This window comes from Fringilla coelebs (genome assembly GCF_963513975.1).
Source record: "Fringilla coelebs genome assembly, chromosome: 13".
NCBI lineage: Eukaryota > Metazoa > Chordata > Aves > Passeriformes > Fringillidae > Fringilla > Fringilla coelebs.
This window is the reverse complement of record NC_140039.1, coordinates 18,345,092-18,367,238: the sequence shown is the minus strand read 5'-3', so window position 1 is coordinate 18,367,238 and position 22,147 is coordinate 18,345,092. Positions and strand designations below refer to the sequence as shown.

At 43.3% G+C, this 22,147-nt stretch overlaps 1 protein-coding gene across 4 annotated transcripts in view; it reads left to right on the top strand.

Moving 5' to 3' along the window:
• Positions 1 to 22,147, top strand: part of FOXP1 (forkhead box P1) — a 333,440-nt gene that overhangs the window by 241,762 nt on the left and 69,531 nt on the right. For 2 of the 4 annotated variants that reach the window (XM_084214308.1, XM_084214307.1), the window contains exons 1-3: positions 5,323 to 5,441; positions 16,090 to 16,227; positions 17,318 to 17,404. In XM_084214308.1, the coding sequence (XP_084070434.1) occupies positions 16,108 to 16,227; positions 17,318 to 17,404 (207 nt within the window). In that variant the 5' untranslated portion in view covers positions 5,323 to 5,441; positions 16,090 to 16,107. Of the gene's footprint in view, positions 1 to 5,322; positions 5,442 to 16,089; positions 16,228 to 17,314; positions 17,405 to 22,147 lie in introns of those variants that run through there. The other 2 variants (XM_084214306.1, XM_084214305.1) reach the window with 2 other exon arrangements.

Sequence of the window (22,147 nt, the reverse complement as noted above, 5' to 3'; positions counted from 1 at the left end):
GTGGCCCATTACTGCTAAGAAGGTGTTTTATTGAAATATATTGAAAATACTCTGATACATGTTCCCAACAGAGGGAGTGAAAAATGACAATGCCCAGTGGTGATAGAGGGTGTTCTCACAGGAGTACCAGAATTCAGAACTCAGCACTCCTGGACTGTGAGCACAATGGTCTGATAGGTGTTACTACCTAAAGGGACCCGTAGTTAATAATTTTTATTGTAATTTGTATCTCTGGTGATACATTCGTGTGTGTTGTTTGAGTTGTTGTGGCAGCAGACCTGGGTTTTTAAAGAGGCTCCTTTGTAAGCGAGGTGATCCTTGTAAGTGAAGTGAGTGAATTAAGTCTCCTGATGAGGGAGGCAGATTACCAGGAGAGGGCAGTGCTTCCAGCAGTGCATTCCACACCAGCCCCAAACTTGGGGTGATCCAGCCCAAAACACCCAGTTGGGGACCCTGGGCTCCAGCCCTCCTCCCACCTGCCTGCACTGGGACACCAGGGAGGAGATGATCCGGGGTAGCCAGGAGTTCACTGGTTAATACTTAACAGGCAAAAATGTGTTTGATTGACATTTGTTTTGTTGATGTTTCATTCTGTGTTTTTTTTTCTTACCATGGCAACTTTAACATCACGACAAAACACCTACTTTTCCTCTGGAGCCATCGCTGTTGTCATGCCCAGTGGGTTATTTTGGTAGACAGGGCTTGTTCTTTTCAAGTGGAGGTGTTCCCATCTCCTACCAGATACCACCTCCAGTCTTTCCTGTCCTAAGAAGGTTTTCTCTGTGTGAACACTGTGTTTCAACCCATGGCAAAAAAAAAAAAAAAATGGAGTTTTAGTGGAAACTGCAGCATTTCCTCTACAGTACGTGACATAAATGTCATCTCACGTAATTAAGGAAAGTAACTGAGAACAGTTAGTGGTGATTACCTCTCAATATATTGTGTACTTTGGGGCAGAAAAATAAATTATGAATAATGCCCAAGCATACGTGGAACAATTTGCACACTGTGTTGTGAGTGATGCAGACCTGCTGGTAGAAGAGTGTGCTAATAAATTTTACTTTGTGGCGGAAACAAGAGATTACAGTTTATTAGGAAAGGAGATGGCAATTTATTAAGATCAATCAAATATGAATGCACAGCAAAAATGATGCCATACTTATTTATTTATTTATCTAGAAGCATGGGGGGGGAGCAATTATATAAAATTTGTTGTTTACCTGTGATGTTTGATTCATTATTAATATTTTTATGTTTAGAGGGAACCATAATTTTGCTGAAATGTCTTCCATAACTCCTGTACAATCATATTCATAACTCACCTGAATGTTGACACATCCTGCTGTGTATATATAAATTAACTAGTAACACTGGCATTATAAAATGATGCATTAAATGAAGATGTGAATGGTAATTTAAAGCATGCCATGAAGTGAAATTTAAACCATTGTACAACACTGAGAGGATTTAAAGAGCCTTGTTCATGCAGAATTTGCAGGGCCAGTAAGAAAAATGACAGTTTCACATCAAAAAAAAGAAGACTAACAGAGAACACAAGGATTACTGAAATGTTAATTGCTTTGGCGTTCTGTTTTGTTAGACACCATCAGCCTAAAAATCACATTTCTGCCTGAAGATATTTTACCATGAGGGCATTAGCTGAGATTATTAAAAATGACCCAAAAAACTGTTTACTTTGTCCTTTTTCTCAGCACTTTGTGGGTTGTAAGTTTCACTGTTTCCTGTTTAGTCAGTTGTTTTCCCCATTTGTTTTTGTAGGTCTTTCAAACAGCAACAAGGGAAAATGAAGCATTCTCAAAACAGGAAAATATGATTTAACCCCACAAAAATGGGCCTGGGGATCCAGGAGTGGGAATAGTATCCGAGATGGCCTTTTTCCCTCAGAACTGCAAACAGCAGTTTGGTTTTTAAGTGGCCCGTGGCTCCAGTCTGAGCGCTGAGCAGCCTGGTTTGGCACTTGCCTTTGCCAGGCTTGGCGTGGCCCTGCTGGGAGGGTGGGCTCCTCTGTGCCACAGAAGCACTGGCACCTAAATCCAGCTGAATTACTCCCAAATTTCCGTTTGGGAAGCAGGGCACAGGATTTGGCCCACTACCACCTGCCAGACTGCAAAGTGGGAACTGTTTGGCCGTGCCTGCTCAGGAGAACATCTCAAGGACTAAATGCAGATGTATTGCTGTTTTAGGTAGAAATTGCCTCGTATTAGGACTAGACATAAAATTGACTCATTTGGGGCAGGTTGACTCTGGTTAGAAAAGATTGCACTTTGTGGTTGTCTTGTCTTTTTTTTCTTCCCTGCCCTGCAGGCAGCTGAGGCTTTTCTGTAGGCAAGTCTGAGGTCTCTGCATGGATAGGTACCTGCAAAAGTCTGTGAATAAAGTGTACATGTGAAATAATGGCATAGCAAAATCATTTATTCCACTATGCTTGTCGTAATTCATGATCTATTCCTCTCACTTGGACCTTAGAGCTTAGTATCCAGTGATAATTTTCCTTCACCTAGGTGAAAGATACCACCACCTAATATGGATCAGATCCCATTGGCACACAGTGCCAAATAGCCATCTAGCCTGCCACGCTCTGTCCCAGTTGTTTTTAATGTATTGCTTTATGTGTTCTGTTTTGAATATCCCTGTCTGATGGTCTCTGTCTGTGATGACTCTTTGTAATTGAATGGAATTAAAGTGGGAGTTTATGGTTCTTCTTGGTCTTTAAAAATATTTTGCTGGCTTAGAAATGCATTATATTTCATGGTGACCTTGCTTAACAAGTGCTACCATCTCTGTTACTAAGGCTGAAGTTTTTAGCCCAGAGCAGATGTTGGCTGAGCTTGCAGGTATGAAGCTTTTATTTGAAAGGGTATAAAATGCTCTAAAAATACGGCTTGCAGGTTTTGTGGCCAGCACTCAGTGCTTAGATAGCACCTTTCAATTTTCAAAGTGTTTTGCAAATATTGGTCTACAGAAGATCCTGAAACAAGTCGTATTTTCCCCATTATGCAGATGAGAAGGCAGAGATGTCAAGGCCACTGACTGCCTTGAAATGGTGCAGGCCACTGCAAAGCCAGGCCAGGAACACTGGCAGACCGAGCTCTCAGAAGGAGGCATCCTCAACATCAGAAACATTAAAAAAAAAAACTAAAACCTGCAGAATTCCTAGGTGACTTGCCCAAGGCTGGGGAGAATTGTCAGTGCCAGAGCCAGCACTGTGCTTTTGCTTCACGTGTAGTTCTCACAGCTTTGGGCTTGCATTGACACATTACACTTTTTCTTTGCCCCTGGAAAGAAGAGAAATGCCTTGAGCAAAGTGGTAGGCTTCATAGAATCCCCTTTTTTATAAACAGAGTAATGCAGAGCTTGGCTCACAGGCGTGTGATGAGCTGGTGACCAGGGCAGAAGGAGGGCGTTGGCCTTGGATTGAGCTGTGTGCCTGGATATGGTGATACTAGAAAATAAGAATTGATGATGTGAGAATAGGATTGAGACTTGTCTGGGTGAGAAGTTTCTGCTGAGGAAAACAAGATAGATCAAAAGATTTCCCAGCTAGGATCTGTAGAGCATCTCCTGATGATCTGCAGAGACTGCCTGGGCATGCAGCCCCCTGCTCATTTTGGCTACAGAGTTGGTCAGGGTGTGTTAACACTCAGAGGCTTCCAAACACTGCTCCTTTGCTGTCGGGGCTGCTGGGAATGCTGCCACAGCAACTGTCTTAGAAATACAGCAGGAAGGAGGAGGTGGTCCACAAGAGAACTGTTGAAAAGTTTAAGTCTGTGTATTCTGTTGTGTATTTCCCAAAGCAATCCAAGTTCCTCGAGATTACTTTGAAGTCCAGGACAGGAAGGATTTCTCTTAAGCACAGGTGATAATTATTACTAGCGTGTTGCATGCTTTATGGTTTATGTTATTGCTGAGCTCCCGGTGTGTCGGGGGCTCTGTGTGTACGTGTGTGCTTAACTCTGCACAGATATAACACGGATAAATCCTGGCTGTTCCCATGCCCTGTCTGTGCTGACCTGCTCAGGGCGTCCGTGCCCCTTTAAGAGGCAGGCACTTTCTGATTCATGTAGGCTGTTTCTGGCAGATTTAGGGGCTTGCAAGAGATGCCCTTAGTCCCTTATTAAAAATTCATAAGAGGGTGGGGTCACATTTTTGTGACCTGAAAAAAATCCCATTAATAAATTTGTTATCTGACACGAAAACACTTTAGGGTGGAAAGCAACCCGTATCGCATCCCATTTAACAACAGTTCACAAGTTGTCAGTAAATTGGGTCCTTTGTCTTTGCTTCTTGTGAGGTTCTTCAGCAGCATCACTAATGGGACTATTGTCTGACAGCCCCGACTCTTGCAAATAACGGAGGTTCTGCTGGGAATGGTGTAGGGCAGCTTCTGTCTGCTCTTGTGCTTGCACGTGAAGTAACTGAGGAGTTACTCTCTGCAGCAATTTTGTCTTCAGAAACTATGTGAAAAGGTAAAAAAACTGTAATTGAAATAGGGGGGAGAGGTTTTACCATATATTGCTGCCTGAGATGGAAGTAGTTGGACTCAATGAACTCTGTGGGATACAACTCAGCGTATGCTATGGATGGGAGCTTTTTGGGGAAGGGAAAAGAGGGTACCAGGTCTGTGGCAATCCCTGGGTTAGAGAGAGAGCACAAACAGGGGGTCGAGTTTTGAGTGGAGTCTGGACAAGCATCTCTTGGAGCTCGCCCGCCTGAGTTTGTGAAGCTTATTCTGAGTGAGGCGTATCCCACGTTTGAGAGCAGCCCCAGACCCAAACACAGCGGCTTTGGGTGCACGGAGCTCCAGGGCTCGGCTGCCTTAGACGCGTGTGGCCGTGGATGTCCCGGGCAGGGCTGGCAGGAGGACACGGGTACCGCTGGTCCCCAGGCGCGGCCGAGGGAAGAAGGGGAGACGCTCCCCTCCGCAGGCCGGGCGCTCTGCCCCGCTTTGGCGCAAACTCCCGTCGTAGGCACCTTGTGGTTGTTTTTTTTATTATTCTCAGTTCTGTTTTCCGATACCGAAATCCCGGGTTTGTGTGGCAGAGCTGTCGGGCAGACAGCAGGAGAGCGACAGCCACTTTCCGCGGGAGACGAGAAAGTTGCGGGGCGGGCAGGAGGCTCCCCCGGTGCGCCGCTAGCGCTCTGTGCCGGCGCTTTCCCCCGCCCCGGGGTCCGGGGGGGTGTCCAGCCGGCGGTGCCCGGGCGGGGGGCGGGGGCGGCCCGCGGGGCGCCCCGTTCCGGGGCGGGGTGTGCGCGGCGGCGCAGGGCGGGGCCGCGCGGGTGGCGGCGCGGCGGCGGCAGCCCGCGAGCAGCGCGCCCCGCACTCCGCCCGCGCCCGCGGAGGCTCCGCACCGCTCCGCGCCCGCCGCTCCGCCAGCCCGCTCCATGGCCCGGCGCGCCGCACGCCGCCCGCCGCCGCCCAGGTGGGTGCCCCGCGGGGGGATCGGGGGCGGGAGGCCCGCGCAAAGTGGCGGAAAGAGCCGCGGCGGCCTGGAGGAGCCGCGCGGTCCCGGCTCCTCCGCGGGAGGAGGAGGAGGAGGGAGGGAGGTAGGGAGGGGACAGCGTGTGCGCCCCGCAACTCGCCGGGGGTTTTTAGAAGTGATGAGCGGAGCGTGTCGCCTGGCGCCTGTCGTGACAGTCGCGGGTGCGCGTAGCCGGGCGGGCTGTGCCGCAGCGCTGGAGTTGGGAAGAAGAGCGAGGAAGGAGGGAAAGTGCACGGAGCCGGATAAAACACAGTGTCAGGTTTAAATGTCAGGAACCGGGATCGCTGAATGGATTCGCTAGTCAATTTACCAGGGGGAAATTAAGTGAGTGAGCTTTGTTTTTGACATTGACTGGTGCTGTGAACCCCGGCGAAATGGATGTAACGGGATCTCGGCGCAGCCGGGCTCGGTGTCAGCGTTGCAGTGCGAGTGCGAGTGAGCTGAAATTTCGAGGGTGGCGGTGGGGGGGAGGAGGGAACCCTTAGGAAGTGGGTGGTAAGTTTAGAGCAAAGTGCATATACACTCTTCCTCTCTGCAATTAACTCCTTCAAAGCCAGCTTGTTTCCGAAGGCGGTGAGAGTTGTGACTTGTCCTTGTGCTGGTGGCAGGGAAAAGCCTCTCGGTAACGCGACACAGTCCTCTCGGTGCGTGTGCCGGCGTTCGACACGCTACCGTTTCATATTTTTAAATAAAAACAAGTTTGGTGGCAGGAAGTGTGAATCATTCAGGGTGACCAAGATCTGTTTATGAAAACCAAACGGTTGGATTTATTCTAGCAGTGAGTGTTGAGTTGTGAACTACAATAAATCGCTGAAGTTTATTTCTAATAAAAAGCGACTTGCGTACGCTAGTTTGCCTTTTTATAAATAAACTTAAATGTTAAAAATATTTTCTTTTATTTGGATCACAGCTGATTCTCATGCCTGATGCTCCCGGGCCCAATCCTGGAATGCCTTGTGCATGTGCAGTAGCTGTAGTAGGCGAGGAGGCTCTTTACCCTTCAATCCCCCGGAGCTGTAAGCACCCTGCCTGCTAAATTATTTTTTACCAGATCGAACCCCTTGTAAGTGTGTTTAATGTGCAGAGCTTTCAGGCATCTCGCACATCTTTTACACCAAGTTGAAAGGCATTTCTGTTTGCTTCTAAAAGGCACGGCTACAACACGTGTGCACATGTGCGTATGTCATTAGAGCGTGCTTCTGTCTGGTAAAGAAATGGCTTTTGTTGATTGTATATTTATTGTAGTAGCAGCCTAGGAAGTCTCTAAAAGCAGGCTCTGTCCCCTCCTCGCAGCCAGCGGAAAATCTGCTGTCAGAGGGCTTTCAGTGATCTCCTGTGGCTACGTCCAAAAAATTTCATTGATAAGGCTGCAGAGATGAAACCCGAGTCCTGCCTGAACAGGGTAGCTGCCTTGGCCTAGACTGTGATAGAGCTGAACTGCAAACTGATTGGTCTGACACTTTATAATCAAAGTTGATTTATTGTTCATTAGTAGTGCATTAGCCCTTTCAGGCAAGACAGTTATTTGTGTAGTGGCCTGTCAAACAAAAGACCGCTAGCACCTGTCATTTCTAAACCATGAGATAAGCAAGCAGATATTAAGATAATGCAAGTAGGAATACAGTGGAATGAGGTAAAGTTGTAGCAGTTTTTCTGTAAGAAATATTGTTTTATTTAACATGCTCATGCTTAGCAAATAGAGGAACTGGATTATACAGTGAAGGGGTTCCCCTGCACCAGGACCATCAGGAGGAGAAGGCGCTGGGAATGAGCTGGGAGTCCGTGGCTTGTGGTTTCAGAGCACCTCGGAGGTGAGGAGGTACTTGGGGGCAGATAATGAATTGGGGAAAGCCAGTCACTGATACAGAAGGAAGATGTAAATGCTGTTTTGTAGCCTTAATTTAATTTTGTTTGATTTTGGTTTTAGTGTGAGAGCAAGACTTTTTGTGCTTTTTTGCCTGACTCCTTCCTCCTCTTCCCAATGGACAGATGTCATAAAAGGATGCTCTTACTGGCAGGGGTTAATTATATGAAAACTTGATGACATCACAGCAGAGCTGTGAGAATGTCAAAATACATCTGCTGCCATATTCAGACATATTGCTCTCCCTCCTCTCCCCCTATATCAGCTCCCCTCCCCTCTCAAAAGGGAATGATCTCATGACATAAAACAGAAAACAACACAAGTGTCAAAAGAAAACAAAATTAGTGAACTTTTGTCTGCCACCATAGAAACGAGGATTAACTTATGTTATTCCAGAGCATGGAATGGAGACTATCTGCATGAGGATATATAGTGTATTGTCTTCTGTGAATTTTCATTTGACAGGGATTTTGGAGGCTGTGATCTTAATTAAATCTCAACTGACTCAAATAATGCATCTAAAGGCATGCAGTGTTGCGTAACCTTGCTGAGTTGGTAAACCATAAATCATCAGAAAGCTTATGATAGGAAGGGCTGCTTTGAAATTTTTTTTGTTTGCTACAGTTGGTTTGTTTTTTTTCCTGAGTCTTGTTTAACATTCACTTTACTGTGCTGTGCCATTGTGCCCTCCCTTTTCTAAGCGCTGTTATTTTTGCTTTAAAAGAAAAAAAGAAAGCTCTGAGACATGCTCTGACCAGTCACTCAGCTGAACTAAAGAGAAATCATAAATACAATGGGATTGACAGGGAAGAAATAAAATCTCTGCGCTGTTTTTGCAGGGACCTCAGTGCTCAGAGGAAGGTGTGGGTGCCTCACGTTCTTCTGGGGCTGGATGAGCCCTGCACACGTTTTAGAAGTGTAGCTCTCAACCCCAGGCTGAAATTGGTGCTGGGGTGTGAACAGTGATCAGACCCCCCCCTCGTAGAGGGGTCACAGACGGATGATTGCACTGATGGACGGTGGGCTCTGATGTCTGCTCGAGTTGAGTTGGTTTTAGTTGGGTGCAAGGAAGAAAGGGGTTGCAACAGTTGTGTGGAGAAGGTTGAAATGGATTTTTAGGCATTGAAAGCAAGGTAGGGCGGTCAGAGCGATTTCTTGTGCACCGTTTTAACCTGACAGTGCTCGAGCACCCTTGTTGCTTGAGAATGAAGTTGTTTTTAAAATCCTGAAATTATTATTTCAGTGCAAAATGCTTTGGTTTCTGTGTCTGTGATTACATGCTCCGGCAGCTGAAAAAAGGTAAGGGGAGAAGGATTTTTACATTCAGAAGTTGAAGGAGTTTCTGAAGCTCCTGTGCTTTTCTGCGCTGTATTTCTTAGTCTTTTCAGAGCTGTTGTAGACAAACGTGAGCTGAGAGGACACAGCACTTGCATTTACTTTCTGTAAAGATTTCTCAGTAGCAGGATAACTTACTGGTGTTGTTTTTCTCCCCTCTTTGCTAGGGAAAAGCCGTAGCAGGGGTAGTTTTATCAACACCTGCAGAACTAGATTGTGGGAAAGTCCTGACACCATAAGCTAAATTTGTTATTGTTTGGTGAAAGGCTTGGCTGGTTTTAGGCAGTTTGTTTGTTTTATTGAAAGCAGAACTGCATTACTGGAAACTGCTTTGCTGTAGTTCAGTTAAAATGTTCTGTCCTGTTTTGTTTTTATAAGGTTCTTACTTGTTCAGCTTTGCTTTTCAGTTAAAAGGAAAGGGAAAAAAATCCACCATATACTCATCTGCAGATTGAAGTGGCTGTGTAGAGACTGGGAGAGAAGCAGCACTGGCAAATATCTCTGCCCCAGCCTTTTTCTCTTCTATTATTTTTTTTTCTTTTTAACCTTTCCAGTGCAGTTTCCTGCACTAGCAGGAGGATCTGTAGTCGGTATTGAAGTTGAATGAATGTTATAGAACCCAGACTGAATACTGAACAAATAACTGGAATTGCTAATTGTTCTGTGCACTAGTTTCGGGTGGATTTGCCTTCATTGATTAGGTAAGATGCTCTGTTATTTGGGAGGGACAACAACCCCTCCTCCCCAAACTGACAACGGGTTTTAATTTTTAAGCTTTATCTTGCCCTTAAATCTGAAACATCATTGTTCAAATAACTGAGAACAAGGTAAACCAACAACATCAAAAAGGTCGGCTTCTGTGATTTCTCAAGGGCTTGTTATTTTGTACTTTCCAATTCTATTTGATGTCTTGACAAAACAAGATGACACAAGGGAGAATACATTAAATTTTGATTTTCATCTAACCTGTTACAGTAGTGGCAGCTTAATTTCTTTTACTTTTTACCGAAGACGGCTTTTTGCACAATTACTCTAATTGCCACGCCACTTTATGAGAAGGTTTCTTTGCGGGTTTCCCATTTGCCTTGATTTTGTGAGGCATTTTTTTTGAGCGTGCTTTGACCTTTAACACAGCGAGCTGGCTGGTTGGAGTGCGTCTTCATTAGAAGTAAATCAGTGAATGGCAAAATTGTCAAAGAAGCAACTGATGTTTTCTCATTAGAATCTAATTTGCACCGTTGTGCTTAGCTGTGATGTTCAGCTGTAGGTGTCTGCCATAGGTGTGAAAACCTGCACATTTTTAAGCAAATAAAGTTTACAACTGTTATCAAGGCGTCACTTGGAACCAGAGTGGCAAAGCCAACCCGAGTGTTTAAGCAGAGCTCTGGTTTGTGTGGGAAATAAACAGCATGATTTAACCAGGTGGATTTTTTTTTTCAAGAATCATTAATTTTTTTCAACTGGCCACGACAATGTACGTCATCTCAAATGCCCTGGGTTTGAAGAGCAGGCAACTATGGATTTGATTCTTGCGGGAGAAAATAGCCAGGGATGTAGAGAGGGCTCATCCTTCCTAGAAATCTGTTGGGAGTTGCAGTTCTTTAAAATCTGCCCTAAGAAAAAAAAAAAAAAAGGAAAAATCCCCTCTGTAGAACACTTCCCTTTCACTCACATGAAATTCTGGGCATATTAAACGTTTCTGGTTCAATCATGGTCTTTTATTATTTAATTAAGCTCTCCATAATGTATGTATGAATTAATACACAAATGTAAGGAGTCTGACACCATGATCATTCTCAGTATATTAAGGGTGTTTGGGAGAGAGGGTTTCAAGGGTTTTTCAAGGGCTTTAGGGGTATTTGGGATGTTTCTAAGCAGGATTGCTTTTGGTTTATTTGAGGCTTTTTTAGCAGAATATGTTGATCTAACATTTCCCTTCCTAAACTCCAGGAAAAAATGCAGGGTTTTTTCCCTTTTTTTTTTTTTTTTTTAGTTTTAAACTGAATCACTCTAAAATCACCACTGTTTCAAACCATGTACAGCAGGTTATATAATTTTTCCTTTCATCATAGAGATGGAAACAAAAATGGTAACTTTTTAAAATGTGAAAAATTACGATGGTATTCTCAAGCTTAAAATCTCACTCATCTTTTTAAAGGGATATTTGGATGTGTGTGTGTATGTTCTGGTTTAGTCTGTATTTGACAAATGTTAGATGTAGAAAGGATTTAATTTATGTAAACTTTATATTTTTATGCAAATTAAATGGGTATTTATTATAGCAGAAACAATTATCCTGGCACTTAGTGAGAAACCTGGTATGCATGAGAAGTGGAAGATAAGATCAGATGTTTCATTCTGTAAACAAATACGAAAATATTCCCGTTTTTCCTCAGCTAGAATAGAATGCAGAAGACGGCAGACATCCTGACATGCCAGGGAATGTCAGCATAGCCCATCATTTTGCTTTCTGTGGGTCAGAAGGAGATCTTCACTCCTGATAAAATATGATAAACAAAATTATTATAATAAAATGCTAATTTAATTTTAAGGAGGTTTTTTTCCCTCTTACAATAGGGAGTTGTATTGTTACAGAGAGCACAGTTATGCTAATGGCAGACTACTTAGCTGATTTTACATTAATATAATAAACATTACCTGTCTTAATGTGCTGTACTGTATTATGGCAAAAGAACTAAGTCTAAAAGTGAGATTCCATTTCGCATAATGAACCAGCACTGCAGTTCCTGCGTGAATAATTCTGACAGTGGCATTTTGTGTTGGGGTTTTGGAGGATGAAATACTGTGTCGGAAATGTTTTAGTCTCAGGATGGAAGCAGGTCCTGCCTGCCTTCAGCACTTCTTATTTTGCTGGGCTCTGCTCTGGCTTGTGGCATCGTGCCTCTCTGCTTGCCAGGGTGTCAGTCTTTTATCTTCTCCTGTTTTGCATTGTTTGGCCTGATTTTTTTTTTTTTTTTATATTTTAAATATATTGCATTTAATGTCTTGCTAACAGGACAGCACAAGTTCATTGTTTGGTTTTGTCTGGCCGTAGCTATTTTTACTGTAGTTCAGTATTTTTGACTGTTCCTCAGCGACTTGTTCTTTTCTGTGTTCAGCTGTTTTGCTCCGTTTAACTTTTATCACAAAATCTTTAACCGAAGAATTGCTGTTTGGAAATCCAAGGTGCCTGGTATGAGGGCTGACTGAAATCAAGTTCGAACACAAATTGCAGGAGCAAAGGATTTTCTGGCAGAGTTATTCTTTATGAATTAAGGAAATCCTCCCCATCTTCCATGCATGCCTGCTGACAGTTAACAGGACTGCAGCCGTATCCAGCATCGGAGGCACGGGGTGTGAAAATGGCATTCTTCTTTTTTCCTTTTTTTACCTTCATACAAGATTAAACTACTTGAAATTATTTAGCTAGTATTTAATTATATTAATATCACCAAAAATGAGGGAATGGGGATGATTAAATAGGACTAAATCATTTTCATCCCCGTGACCCTTGTCTGGGTTGTGTGGAGGAGTGACAAATGCATCCCTGCTGTAATTTCGTGGGGAAGTTAAAGGGGAGCTTGGCCCAAGTTTGTGGAAGTTTCCCTTGGCCAGTCTTGCTAAAATTGGCGGTTTTAGGGCTTGAAATGGATGGGTCTCTGAGGGGACTGTGGGGCTGGGAGGGTTTTGGGGGATGCTGAGGAGCAGAGGGAAAACCCTGGGAGAAACAGAAACAGTGAGTGAAGACAATTGTGAGTATTAAAGACATTTTTTGCCGTTGATGGTATTAGCATGTCAGCAGGTCCATACTAGCACAGCTCCCAAAGCCAAATTGCAGCTGTATTTTTACCTTTGCTGCCAGGTTTACATGCAGCTGGGTATCTACCACACCCTATTGTTATCAGTCAACAATACCAAAAGCAGTTCATTAATCATATCAATAACAACAATCATGTTTCAAGTGCAAAATAGAAATAAACAACTTGAAAGAAAAAATAAAAGATTGATTTCTTCTCTGCATGCTAACTTAGCATTCTTTAAATATATCTGCCAATAGTTTAATTTGAACTTCAACTCCCTGAAGGCAGTAAGACAGAATTATTTTAGTTCTTCATAGACTGCCTTCTGTGATTCATTGTTAACTCATAAAACATGCTCATTTTCATGTACTTAAACAGTTAAGTCATTTTTAAAGTTGGTTTGTAATTTTTTTTGGCAACACATTTAAGTTGACATCTGAGAGATAGAAATCTAAAATGAATTTATAGCTCTTGGTTTAGGTTTCACTTACTATCAGACAAAATATCAGAAATAAATATTTTTTATCTAACATAATGTAAAGTATATTGCACAGTATCTAAAATAAAGTTTAGTTTTGACTGAGTACACTCAAAAAGGGACCCATAAATATTAGAGAGCTGTAGTTAAGAACTTACATGACTGTTTTAAATACTATTGATTTAAACCACTGGCTAGATTTTATGAATCAAAGTGTAATTTCCAAGCTTTGGCTATATTTCTCATCACTAAAGCACTCTCTCTTGTGTGCCTTTAGCAGCTTTCCAGACATTCAACACGGGATTAAATGATAGTAGTTACAATGATCAATAGGTTAAGACCGGTACAATCACTCTTACCGCTAATGACCTCGGTAGTAATGGGTAATAAAGTGTGGGCTATAATAGCCTATTGCTGGTGCTGCATGCCCTTTGATTCCTAGTATTACCAGGGACTAGCTACATGGAAAAGTTGGACGTTGGGAGTTAAGAGAGTGGATATATAGGCCATCATTCTTAACTATTTAAAGTCCCTCAGACCGTATGTGTGTGCCCACACTCGTCCGGGATGTGCGCTGTAATTTTTAACACAGTAGTTTCTGGTTCATTTAGATTTGTTTGTGCAAGGTTTCCGTAAGTTGCTTTTGTGATAAACTAAAGTGCAGGCCGTGGCTAAATGTGGCTGTTAGCTGTGTTTATAAATGGAAGGCAGCACCTTCTTTAGAAGCGCAGGTGTGGTGTGAAAATGTGGTTTCAGATGGTAAAATGAAGTCGAACGGACCAACACAAACTCGTACTCTGTGTACTTGTACTCTGTGTCTGTGTGCAGTACATACATGATTTTTTTTCTTTCTGCTTAAGTGCTTCTGTTCTAGCAAGGAGTGTGCAGCTAAGAGATTTGTTACTGGAAGGTACGTGGCCAGTTTTCAAAGATAGAGCCTAATCGCCAGATCTGTCCCAAGATAAACGTGCAGAGAGGCCATGGAAGTGAATGGGAGTTGTCCCTGCCCAGCTGACGGCAGAATGCAGCCCTTTGGATTAATCACCAATGTGTAGGGTTTACAGCACCCCACCCTATTCCTGTCTGTATCCCTGCTTGTCGTCATAAATCTGACTGAAGAGTATTTGTCTTGTCTATCTTCCAAGAAGGGCACAGAAACCATACTTAAGCATGCTTCCTCTTCTGTTTGCTTGGTCCAGCTTCAGTAAGAGGTAGTACAAACCCCAGGGTAAAGTAAACTTTTCTGGGGATGAGAATAATGAAGGTGAGTCACGCTTTGGGGCGAAGATAGTGGCAGCAGGATTTAATTAAATAATTTTCTAGTCCCAGAAAAGTTTGTAAAAGACTGCGGATTAAGATATTCTGGATTAATGGGATTACCCATTCTGATGACTCAGTGTCCTCAGAGCTGGTCCTGCATGGCAAGGTGGTGGCTTTCCCATAGGTATGGGGACATGGCACCACGAGAGATTGACCACTGGTTTTGGTGGTTCTGGTGTTTGTCCCGTAATTAAATCTCCTTTTGCCCACCCCATCAGTGATGTGGGACCGTGCTGTGCCACAGGGAGTGCTCAGAGAACCTCGCCATGTGGGCGTTTATGGGATGTCGTGGGATGGTGCTGGGATCTGCTCAGGCAAATGTTTTGGAGGCAGTGTCTGGCCCTGGCACACGACATGTACACAACAACACGGGGAGATGTGCACTGTACATGCGTCTGACCTTCAGGAACCATTTTTAGTTCATCAAGATTAGTGATGCTGAGAAATCAGGACATCAGTGCATAATGACTGTGAAATTAGGAATGAGAGCTTGCTATGCAAATGACAGGACAAATCATGTGAAAAAGTCAAGATAAACTGCATATTAAGACATTATGTTACATAAAATTAATACTGCATTTCTCTCTTGCTTACTACTACACTGGCGGTTTTTTTTTTTTTAGGCTCCTTTATCTTCTGATCAGCTATTGTCTGCTGATTTTTTTAAAAAGTGGTGCACGGAAAAAGTGCTAAACATATTATTAGCTTTTATTGTAATACATGAGATGACAGGAGATCCTTTTTAGCAGAGTATATCCTTTACTGCTTTTCGTTTTGTGCTGTCATGTGTTTGATTTAAAACTATAGAAAAGTAAGGTGCTTCAATATTACTGTTAAAACTCATATGGGTTTTGTCTTTTCCTCTATTGTTTTTTCTCCTCTTTTTCTTTTCCTTTTTTGGAGTGGAGGGTAGAGGGGTGGGTTTCTAGGGAAATAGTCTTCTTGCATTACTGGGACTGACAAAATGGTTCTCATGTAGTCTGCAAATTAAACACAAGTGCAGTGATTATTTTGAATAGCTAAATTACATTCTAGAAAGCTTGCAGAATTCATAGCATTGTCATTAGGTATCCGCTTGAATACAATTTGTGTAACCTTGGCCAAGACAGCCTGTCATTTTAATGTCAGTGTTTTATCTGAACAAGACATCATCCTTTCAGATACAGTGTACAGGTTCCTTGCAAAGATGCCCGTGCAGAAACGTGTTAACAGTTGCAAATATGAAATGCTATCAAGTTCATCACTGTAGCTGTTTGTCACTGAAATGTCATGGAAAGCGGCTTTTAATGGTATCTCACATAATATGAAAGAATTGAAGACATCTGTATGCTGGGTGAATATGGAATGGTAAAGACATCGTGGTAGGGCCTTTCTGTAAAAATTGCATAGGAGTCTAGTGCTGTTATTCACATCACTGAGCCTTCCTTCAATTTTCTGAAAAACCTGTCGTAATAGGGTCTAGATCCCATCAGTATGGGATATTTGGCTCTTGGATTTCTGTACAGAAGGCAAGGGCTTTCTGGGAGGGGAAGGACCCAGCTGATGATTTCTTGTAAAAATAAATAAATCTTCACCATATTGCTTCCTTTAAGGAATTTCCATCCAATAGTGTTTTGCGAAAGGGGAATTCACCGGGTAGGTGTGGTCAGTACCTGTGTGCCGGCCAGGGTGGGCTATGAGGACTCTCACCTTCAGCCCCCTTGATGCCAGAAATGGGCTCCTCTGGCATGGGGATGATGGAGGAGCTGTGGGGATGTGCTCTGACCCTCTTTGTCTCCTCTTGGCCTTCAGGTTCCAGTGTCGGTGGCTATGATGACACCTCAAGTGATCACTCCCCAGCAAATGCAGCAGATCCTCCAGCAACAAGTGCTAACTCCCCAGCAACTCCAAGTCCTGCTCCAACAGCAGCAGGCACTCATGCTTCAACAGGTAATTGTTTCCTTAACAGCTGCTCAGGTGGCCCCTATGGATGCTGGAGGCTTTGCCTCCTGGAACATTCTTGGGGAAAGAAGCTGCCCACATCTCAGGTCTGAACCTTGGAGCAGCCATGCTGTGAGCTGCACTGACTGCTCTTTTGTTTTTAATTCTAGAAATAGCTACTGGAAACAAATCCAGAGAGCAGTGCTAGGAGTGTTTCCAAGATCAGCTAAATAATACAGATGCATATTTAAGTGTCAGGACTTCGGCAGATGTCCCTGTTGCTTTTGCCTGCATCCCTCAGAAGGCTTGGTGTGCCCTGACTAATTGGAATAAACAAGGTAGAAGGGCCATACTTCCCAATTTAGACCTCGTTATTTCCATCTGGAACCGTAAAGGGCTGTGGAAACAGAAGTGGAGAGCTTTGCAAGCCTGTTTGATTTCAGCCAACATATGCTGGGCTGTGTGTCAGTGCTTCTCGCAGCCCGTGGTCCTTTCTCAGCTGGAAGCTGGCCACCAACAAGCCCTGAGGCTCTGTTATCACAGGGTTTGGCACAGCGGTGTCTCAGGGAGCCCGGGTGGGTGTCAGCATCCCCCCAGCCCGACCCTGCCTGCTCCTCCTGGCTCCCAGGCTCCGTCCTGCCCGCAGCCGGAGCGCTGCCTGCGCAGAGCACATCTGGGGAACGGGAGGAGGAGAGTATTTCCCAGGATGTCTATGCATGTATTGAACAACACTTAATACAGTCAAACCCTATCATTTAGAAAGCATGTGTGTTTCACAACAGAGATCCGCCAGGCTCTCTCAGCAAGGGCATTTTGGCTTTGTTGTTACAATCAAAGGTCATTCCTTGCCTTATTTTAATTAGTTTGTGTAGAAAATGGTATGTTTTTCATCAGTTCATTTTGGAGATTACTTTTCAAACGATAATGCCAAGAATAGTCAGTGTGCACTGAATTTATTGTTGAGTTTCAAACTAAAGGTCAGACCATTACAGATAAAAGGATGCTATTTTTCAAATCACAGTTTGTGTGTTACACCAAAAGGGACACTGAATTGGCTCTCCACTTTGTTACTTACCATCTTTCCTTTTCTTTGTAGCAGCAGCTTCAAGAGTTTTATAAGAAACAACAGGAACAGTTGCAGCTTCAACTTTTACAGCAACAACATGCTGGAAAACAGCCTAAAGAGGTACAGACAATACCCATTTTACTTTCAAACCACAGATCCCTGGGGACTGTCTAGTGGCTATTAAACTGTCATTCATCTTATAAATGATTGCACAACTGAACTGACTCTATCGGGCCTCAGCTTTCAGATTTAGAGTTATTGTCCTGTTTTCGCCTGTGTTTTCCTGTGCTTTCCATTTGCTCGCTGCCACATATTTCATAGCAGAGGACCAGGCCTTGCTGTTTGGTAACAGTCCTGGAGCAGGCATCTAGACTTGTATCTGGGGAGAGTGCTTTGGGGAGTTAGTTATGGTGGAGAGGGGAGGGGGCAAGGCAGCAGGCCCAAATCACTGCTGTCCTCTCTAAACAAGGCAAAATGCCGAGAGGTGTTGAGTTTGGGTTTGCACTTTCCAGCCAGGGAGGTTCTGGTTGCACATTCCTCACACTTGGAGCAGCATCAGTGGTGACATGGAGAAGAGGTGGCAGGAGACCTTGCTCTTATGCTGCCATGGTCCATAACTGGAGGGAACAGGCCAGGGTAGCTTCTGCCTGTCCTTTAGATACACTTCCCTTCCAAGATCCCACATCCAAAACTTCATTGCTTTTGGTGGGCTTAGATTTAATTTTCCTGCATTTACATTTACTTTAAGGTGCTGAGCCCACCTGATAAGTCTGGAGGAGTCTGAGACTTTTCTGTTCAATCTGACATCAGTGCTGGCTTAGGTAGATCCTAGAAAGCTGCCTCTTGGTGCGAGACACTGGGTGATGTCCGGTGACAGCGGCTGCGCTTGTGTCACCTGACCGGGGGTGTTGCTTAAAGCATGCACCAATTTCTGTTCCCCATTCCCCTTGAAATTTTGGCAAATCGTGCCACCTGTGCCAAGTTTCAACCCAGAGTGAATTTTTCCAGCTGAGTTATAAACCCCTGAAAACAGGGGGGTTTATAATGGAAACGCTGACACAACCTTAACCATAGCGCGCTTACGGGCGCCACTATAATAAAAAGGGAACAGATTAAAAAGTGTCTAAAATGTAAATCTAAAGGACTAACAGTAATTAAAATGGAAATGGCACAGGGAGGGAAGGCATGTAATTGTGAGATATCACTGTGCAGAATGCTCTCAGCTTTGTTTTGCTGGCTGTTTTTCTAATTCAGTAGGGCTTACTCATCAGTGGCAGTTCAATGCGCGTTAATGACTCTGGGATGCAGGCATCACTCTGGACAAAGAAATGATTATTGTGCGGTCAAAAGAAGTTCAAAGACAAGAAGGGAATTTCAGTTTTTTCCTTAGAGATCCACATTCAAGAGCATATAAATTAAGCCAAATGTTAAAAACCACAGTCTGAAAGCTGACTTCAAAGTCACAACTCTCTAATTAATGAACTGCGAGCTTCAGTTTGGACAAGTCGTGGTTTGATGCGCCCATAAATCAACATGACAGGTCTGTTTCACAGTCTCAGACAGCGCTTGTCATTGAGTCACATCAGATGTAAACACAGCAGAAAAAAGAGGGAATATGAAGGAGGTGCAATTGATCAACAGAATTGGTAAAAACCCACTTTTGAAACGCATTATGCATGATCACAGGAAATGGCGATAGCCTCAAGAGGCTTTCTCCTTCTGCTGTTGCTTTTTTGAATCAGATTTCTAACAGCCTTCAAAAGGGAGAATAAGAATTATGGAGCTTCTCCCCTGTGGCTGGCAGGCAATAACCCCCTGTTGTTATTTTGTGCTTCTTTCTTTTCAAAGGCGTCAAAATTTAGTTTTTTAAAGATCTTTAACTCTATATTTGAAGACAAACAATAAAGGGCTGCCACTGTCATTCTTATCAGTTACCAGGGATTGTATTTTTTCTTTCTGTTGCCACTTCTTATTAACCTCTTATTTGGTCTATTAGACATAGTTTTGAATGCAAGCCTACATGCTGGGAGAACATGAAAGTTCAGATGAGCTCAGAGGGCAGATAAAGAAATTTGAAGGGGAAAGTTACACAGCAGAATGAACGATAAAAGTTAACTCTTCTAAATTGCTGTTGTCAGACAGGAGAGCATCTCAGACACAAAGATGAGGGCTTGGAGCTTAAAGAAAAAAAATACTTTGTGTTAAAAAAGACAAGAAGGGAAGTTAGACAATGTGATGGCATTTCAATATCTAACACACTGATTTACTGTGGTCACACTTCTGATATTACACTGGCGAAAGCAACAATAAGAAAGGACTCCTTCCTGTTTCAAGAAGAGCATTTTAACACCATAGCTGGAAAGAGAACAAGGACCTAACTCTCTCCAGCTTATTCTAGGGGTTTGGGGGGGAGTATTTTTGCTGATGGTTTTAGTGGAGATCCGTTTCAACAATGCATTTCACCCCACAGGTTTGTTCAGCCCAGCTTAAGGAGGTTATTCTTGCTAAATTAGCATGGAAAAGGTGGTCTTGTATTATTTTATTTCTTCCCCCTCCCTCTGGCACTGAAAACTGACGGGCAGTGCCGTGGTGGGGGCCGGCGGCTGCCGTGCTAACGAGGGCTGAGCTTGTGCCTTGACAGATGGAACAAGCGTATTCATGTACGGCATCCCCCAAGTCATTTTGTGAGTGCCTTGTCCCATTGTGCTGTCGTGAAGAAAGGAAAACACAACAAACCTCCCCAGCCCCGCTGCTGAACGGGACCCGACCCCTGAGCCGAGCAGCAGACAGACCCCAGCAAGGTTCCTGGCGTTTTGCTCGAGGGCTGCGCGGGGTAGCAGAGGCTGAGACAGCGAGGGGCAGAGGTGCTGGGGGGATCTCAGCCCTGTTCCTGCTCTGCCCTGGAAAAGTCGGGGCTCCCTAGAGCCAGGGGGTGCTCAGGGTCTGGCGCAGCCGCGGCGCTGGACGGAGCGCGCTGTTTCCCGAGCAGGGCCGTTTGTCCTCCGGCGCTGTGACAGTTTATGTTAGGCAGTAGGGAGTAACCTAAGAAAGGAAAACAGACCTTTGACAGAAGCTTTAGGGAGGGGATCAAAAATGCAAGTTTTATCAGGATATTTCAGCATTTTAACGCTGACTACTGACCTGACAACAGGACTGCACCGAGACCTTTTTTGTATGCATTCAATTGTGAGAAGTAAACAAACTGCCTTGTATCCTGTGTTTGGTAACTGGGTGGGGAGCGCAGTTTGGCAACGTGTCTTGCTTTTAAATTCTTTCTTGGACAATGGGCCTTGTATACTTTTATATCCTGGCTTTTCAAAGTAGAGTGTGTTCAAGAGCTTTTCTTAGGATAGCTGAGAAGACAACCAAAAGGGCATCATTCAATTGATATAAAGGGGTTTTTAAAAAAAAACCTGTGTGCTAACTTTGCACTCTTATGGCAAATAGGTAAAACACAGCTTACTACTAGTACTAATAATATATATTAATATAATTATATTAGGTGTATATATTTTAAAATTAATATTTATGGAGGCAAATGTTACTTTAGCTTAATACAACTGTTGCTGGGGCCTGCATGCATATGGTGCTGTTGCAAATAGTTGCAACAAATGGATGTGTCAGAGCAAGCTGTTGCAAAGAAATGTAAACTCTCTCGAGTTTCAGAATATCCAAACACCTATTTGTTTAGATGTGTTCCTGAAGTCCAAGGTTTTCTTTGGAAGTAAGATAAATTGAGTTTATAAATAAGGTGAATGGAATGGCTGACTCTCAGAGTTGTGGGTATTCAGTCAGTTGCAGTATTAGGATTGATGGGGCATGGTGGCACGAGAAGGTGGGGGTCAAACCCACAGTTGGTGTCTGTCAATTGTGCTCCAGCAGCTCTGGTGGGACTTTTTCCCTGTGTAACACCAGTAGGGAATGGGGCCAGTGATCCTCTGGCTTGGTGTCAAGGAAAGGTGACAGAAAGCTCAGGATCTGGCTGGGGTTTGTTTGTGAAAGTGTGCAGTTTGGTAAGAGTTAATTTTTTTTCCATAATTGTTAGCCATAATGTGTATAAGACCTCCACCTTGATATGATTCCTAGCAGATTAGGGATATTAGATAATTTCCTTCTATTTATTGTACTACTGCACTGTATTATCTTTCTATCACTCAGATAATTACTAAGGAAATCTACATTAATTTTTTTTGGCTAGCACAAGGAACTGCTAAACACTGGCATGATGTATTGATGTTTTACACAACAAAAGTTTTCCTCCTGTCATTGTACAATAAATAAAAAGATATTTATCAAAATGCAAAGCCTTTCATGGATTTTAAAGAACAAAGCAAATAAAATACAAGATGAGCATGGAAGCAAAACCTAGAGGCTTCCTTAACTGAACAAAATTAAGGACTCTGAAGCCTCGAGTACTGTACATATTAAACACTCACATTCAAGTAAGATGTTGTTTGCTAAATTATGAATGTGTGTAATTAAAATCTAGTGGCTGTTTCTATGAAAGATTTACAATGTTATTTCATCGTTTGTCATGGCTAATTAACAATATTAGATGAAGTTTTTCTTCTTCAAAGGTCTGATTTTTTCTCATTTATTTATGTCAGAAGTGATAAACAGAGTAGTTAAAAGCTTCTCCGGGTACAGTAGTGAGAAAAGCAACATGTTCTTTTACACCTCGAAGGTTCAAGGTTCACATCCCTGTGGAGTAAAGCAACTCCATCTTCTTTCTAGTGAGAATAATTAAAAATTTCAAAGTGCAGAAGTAGCAGCCTTAAATACAGCACAGAATAATTCCACTGTAACAGAAAGTATTGTGAGGCTTGATGGATGAAGAAGAGAGTGAGTATAAAATACCATAAA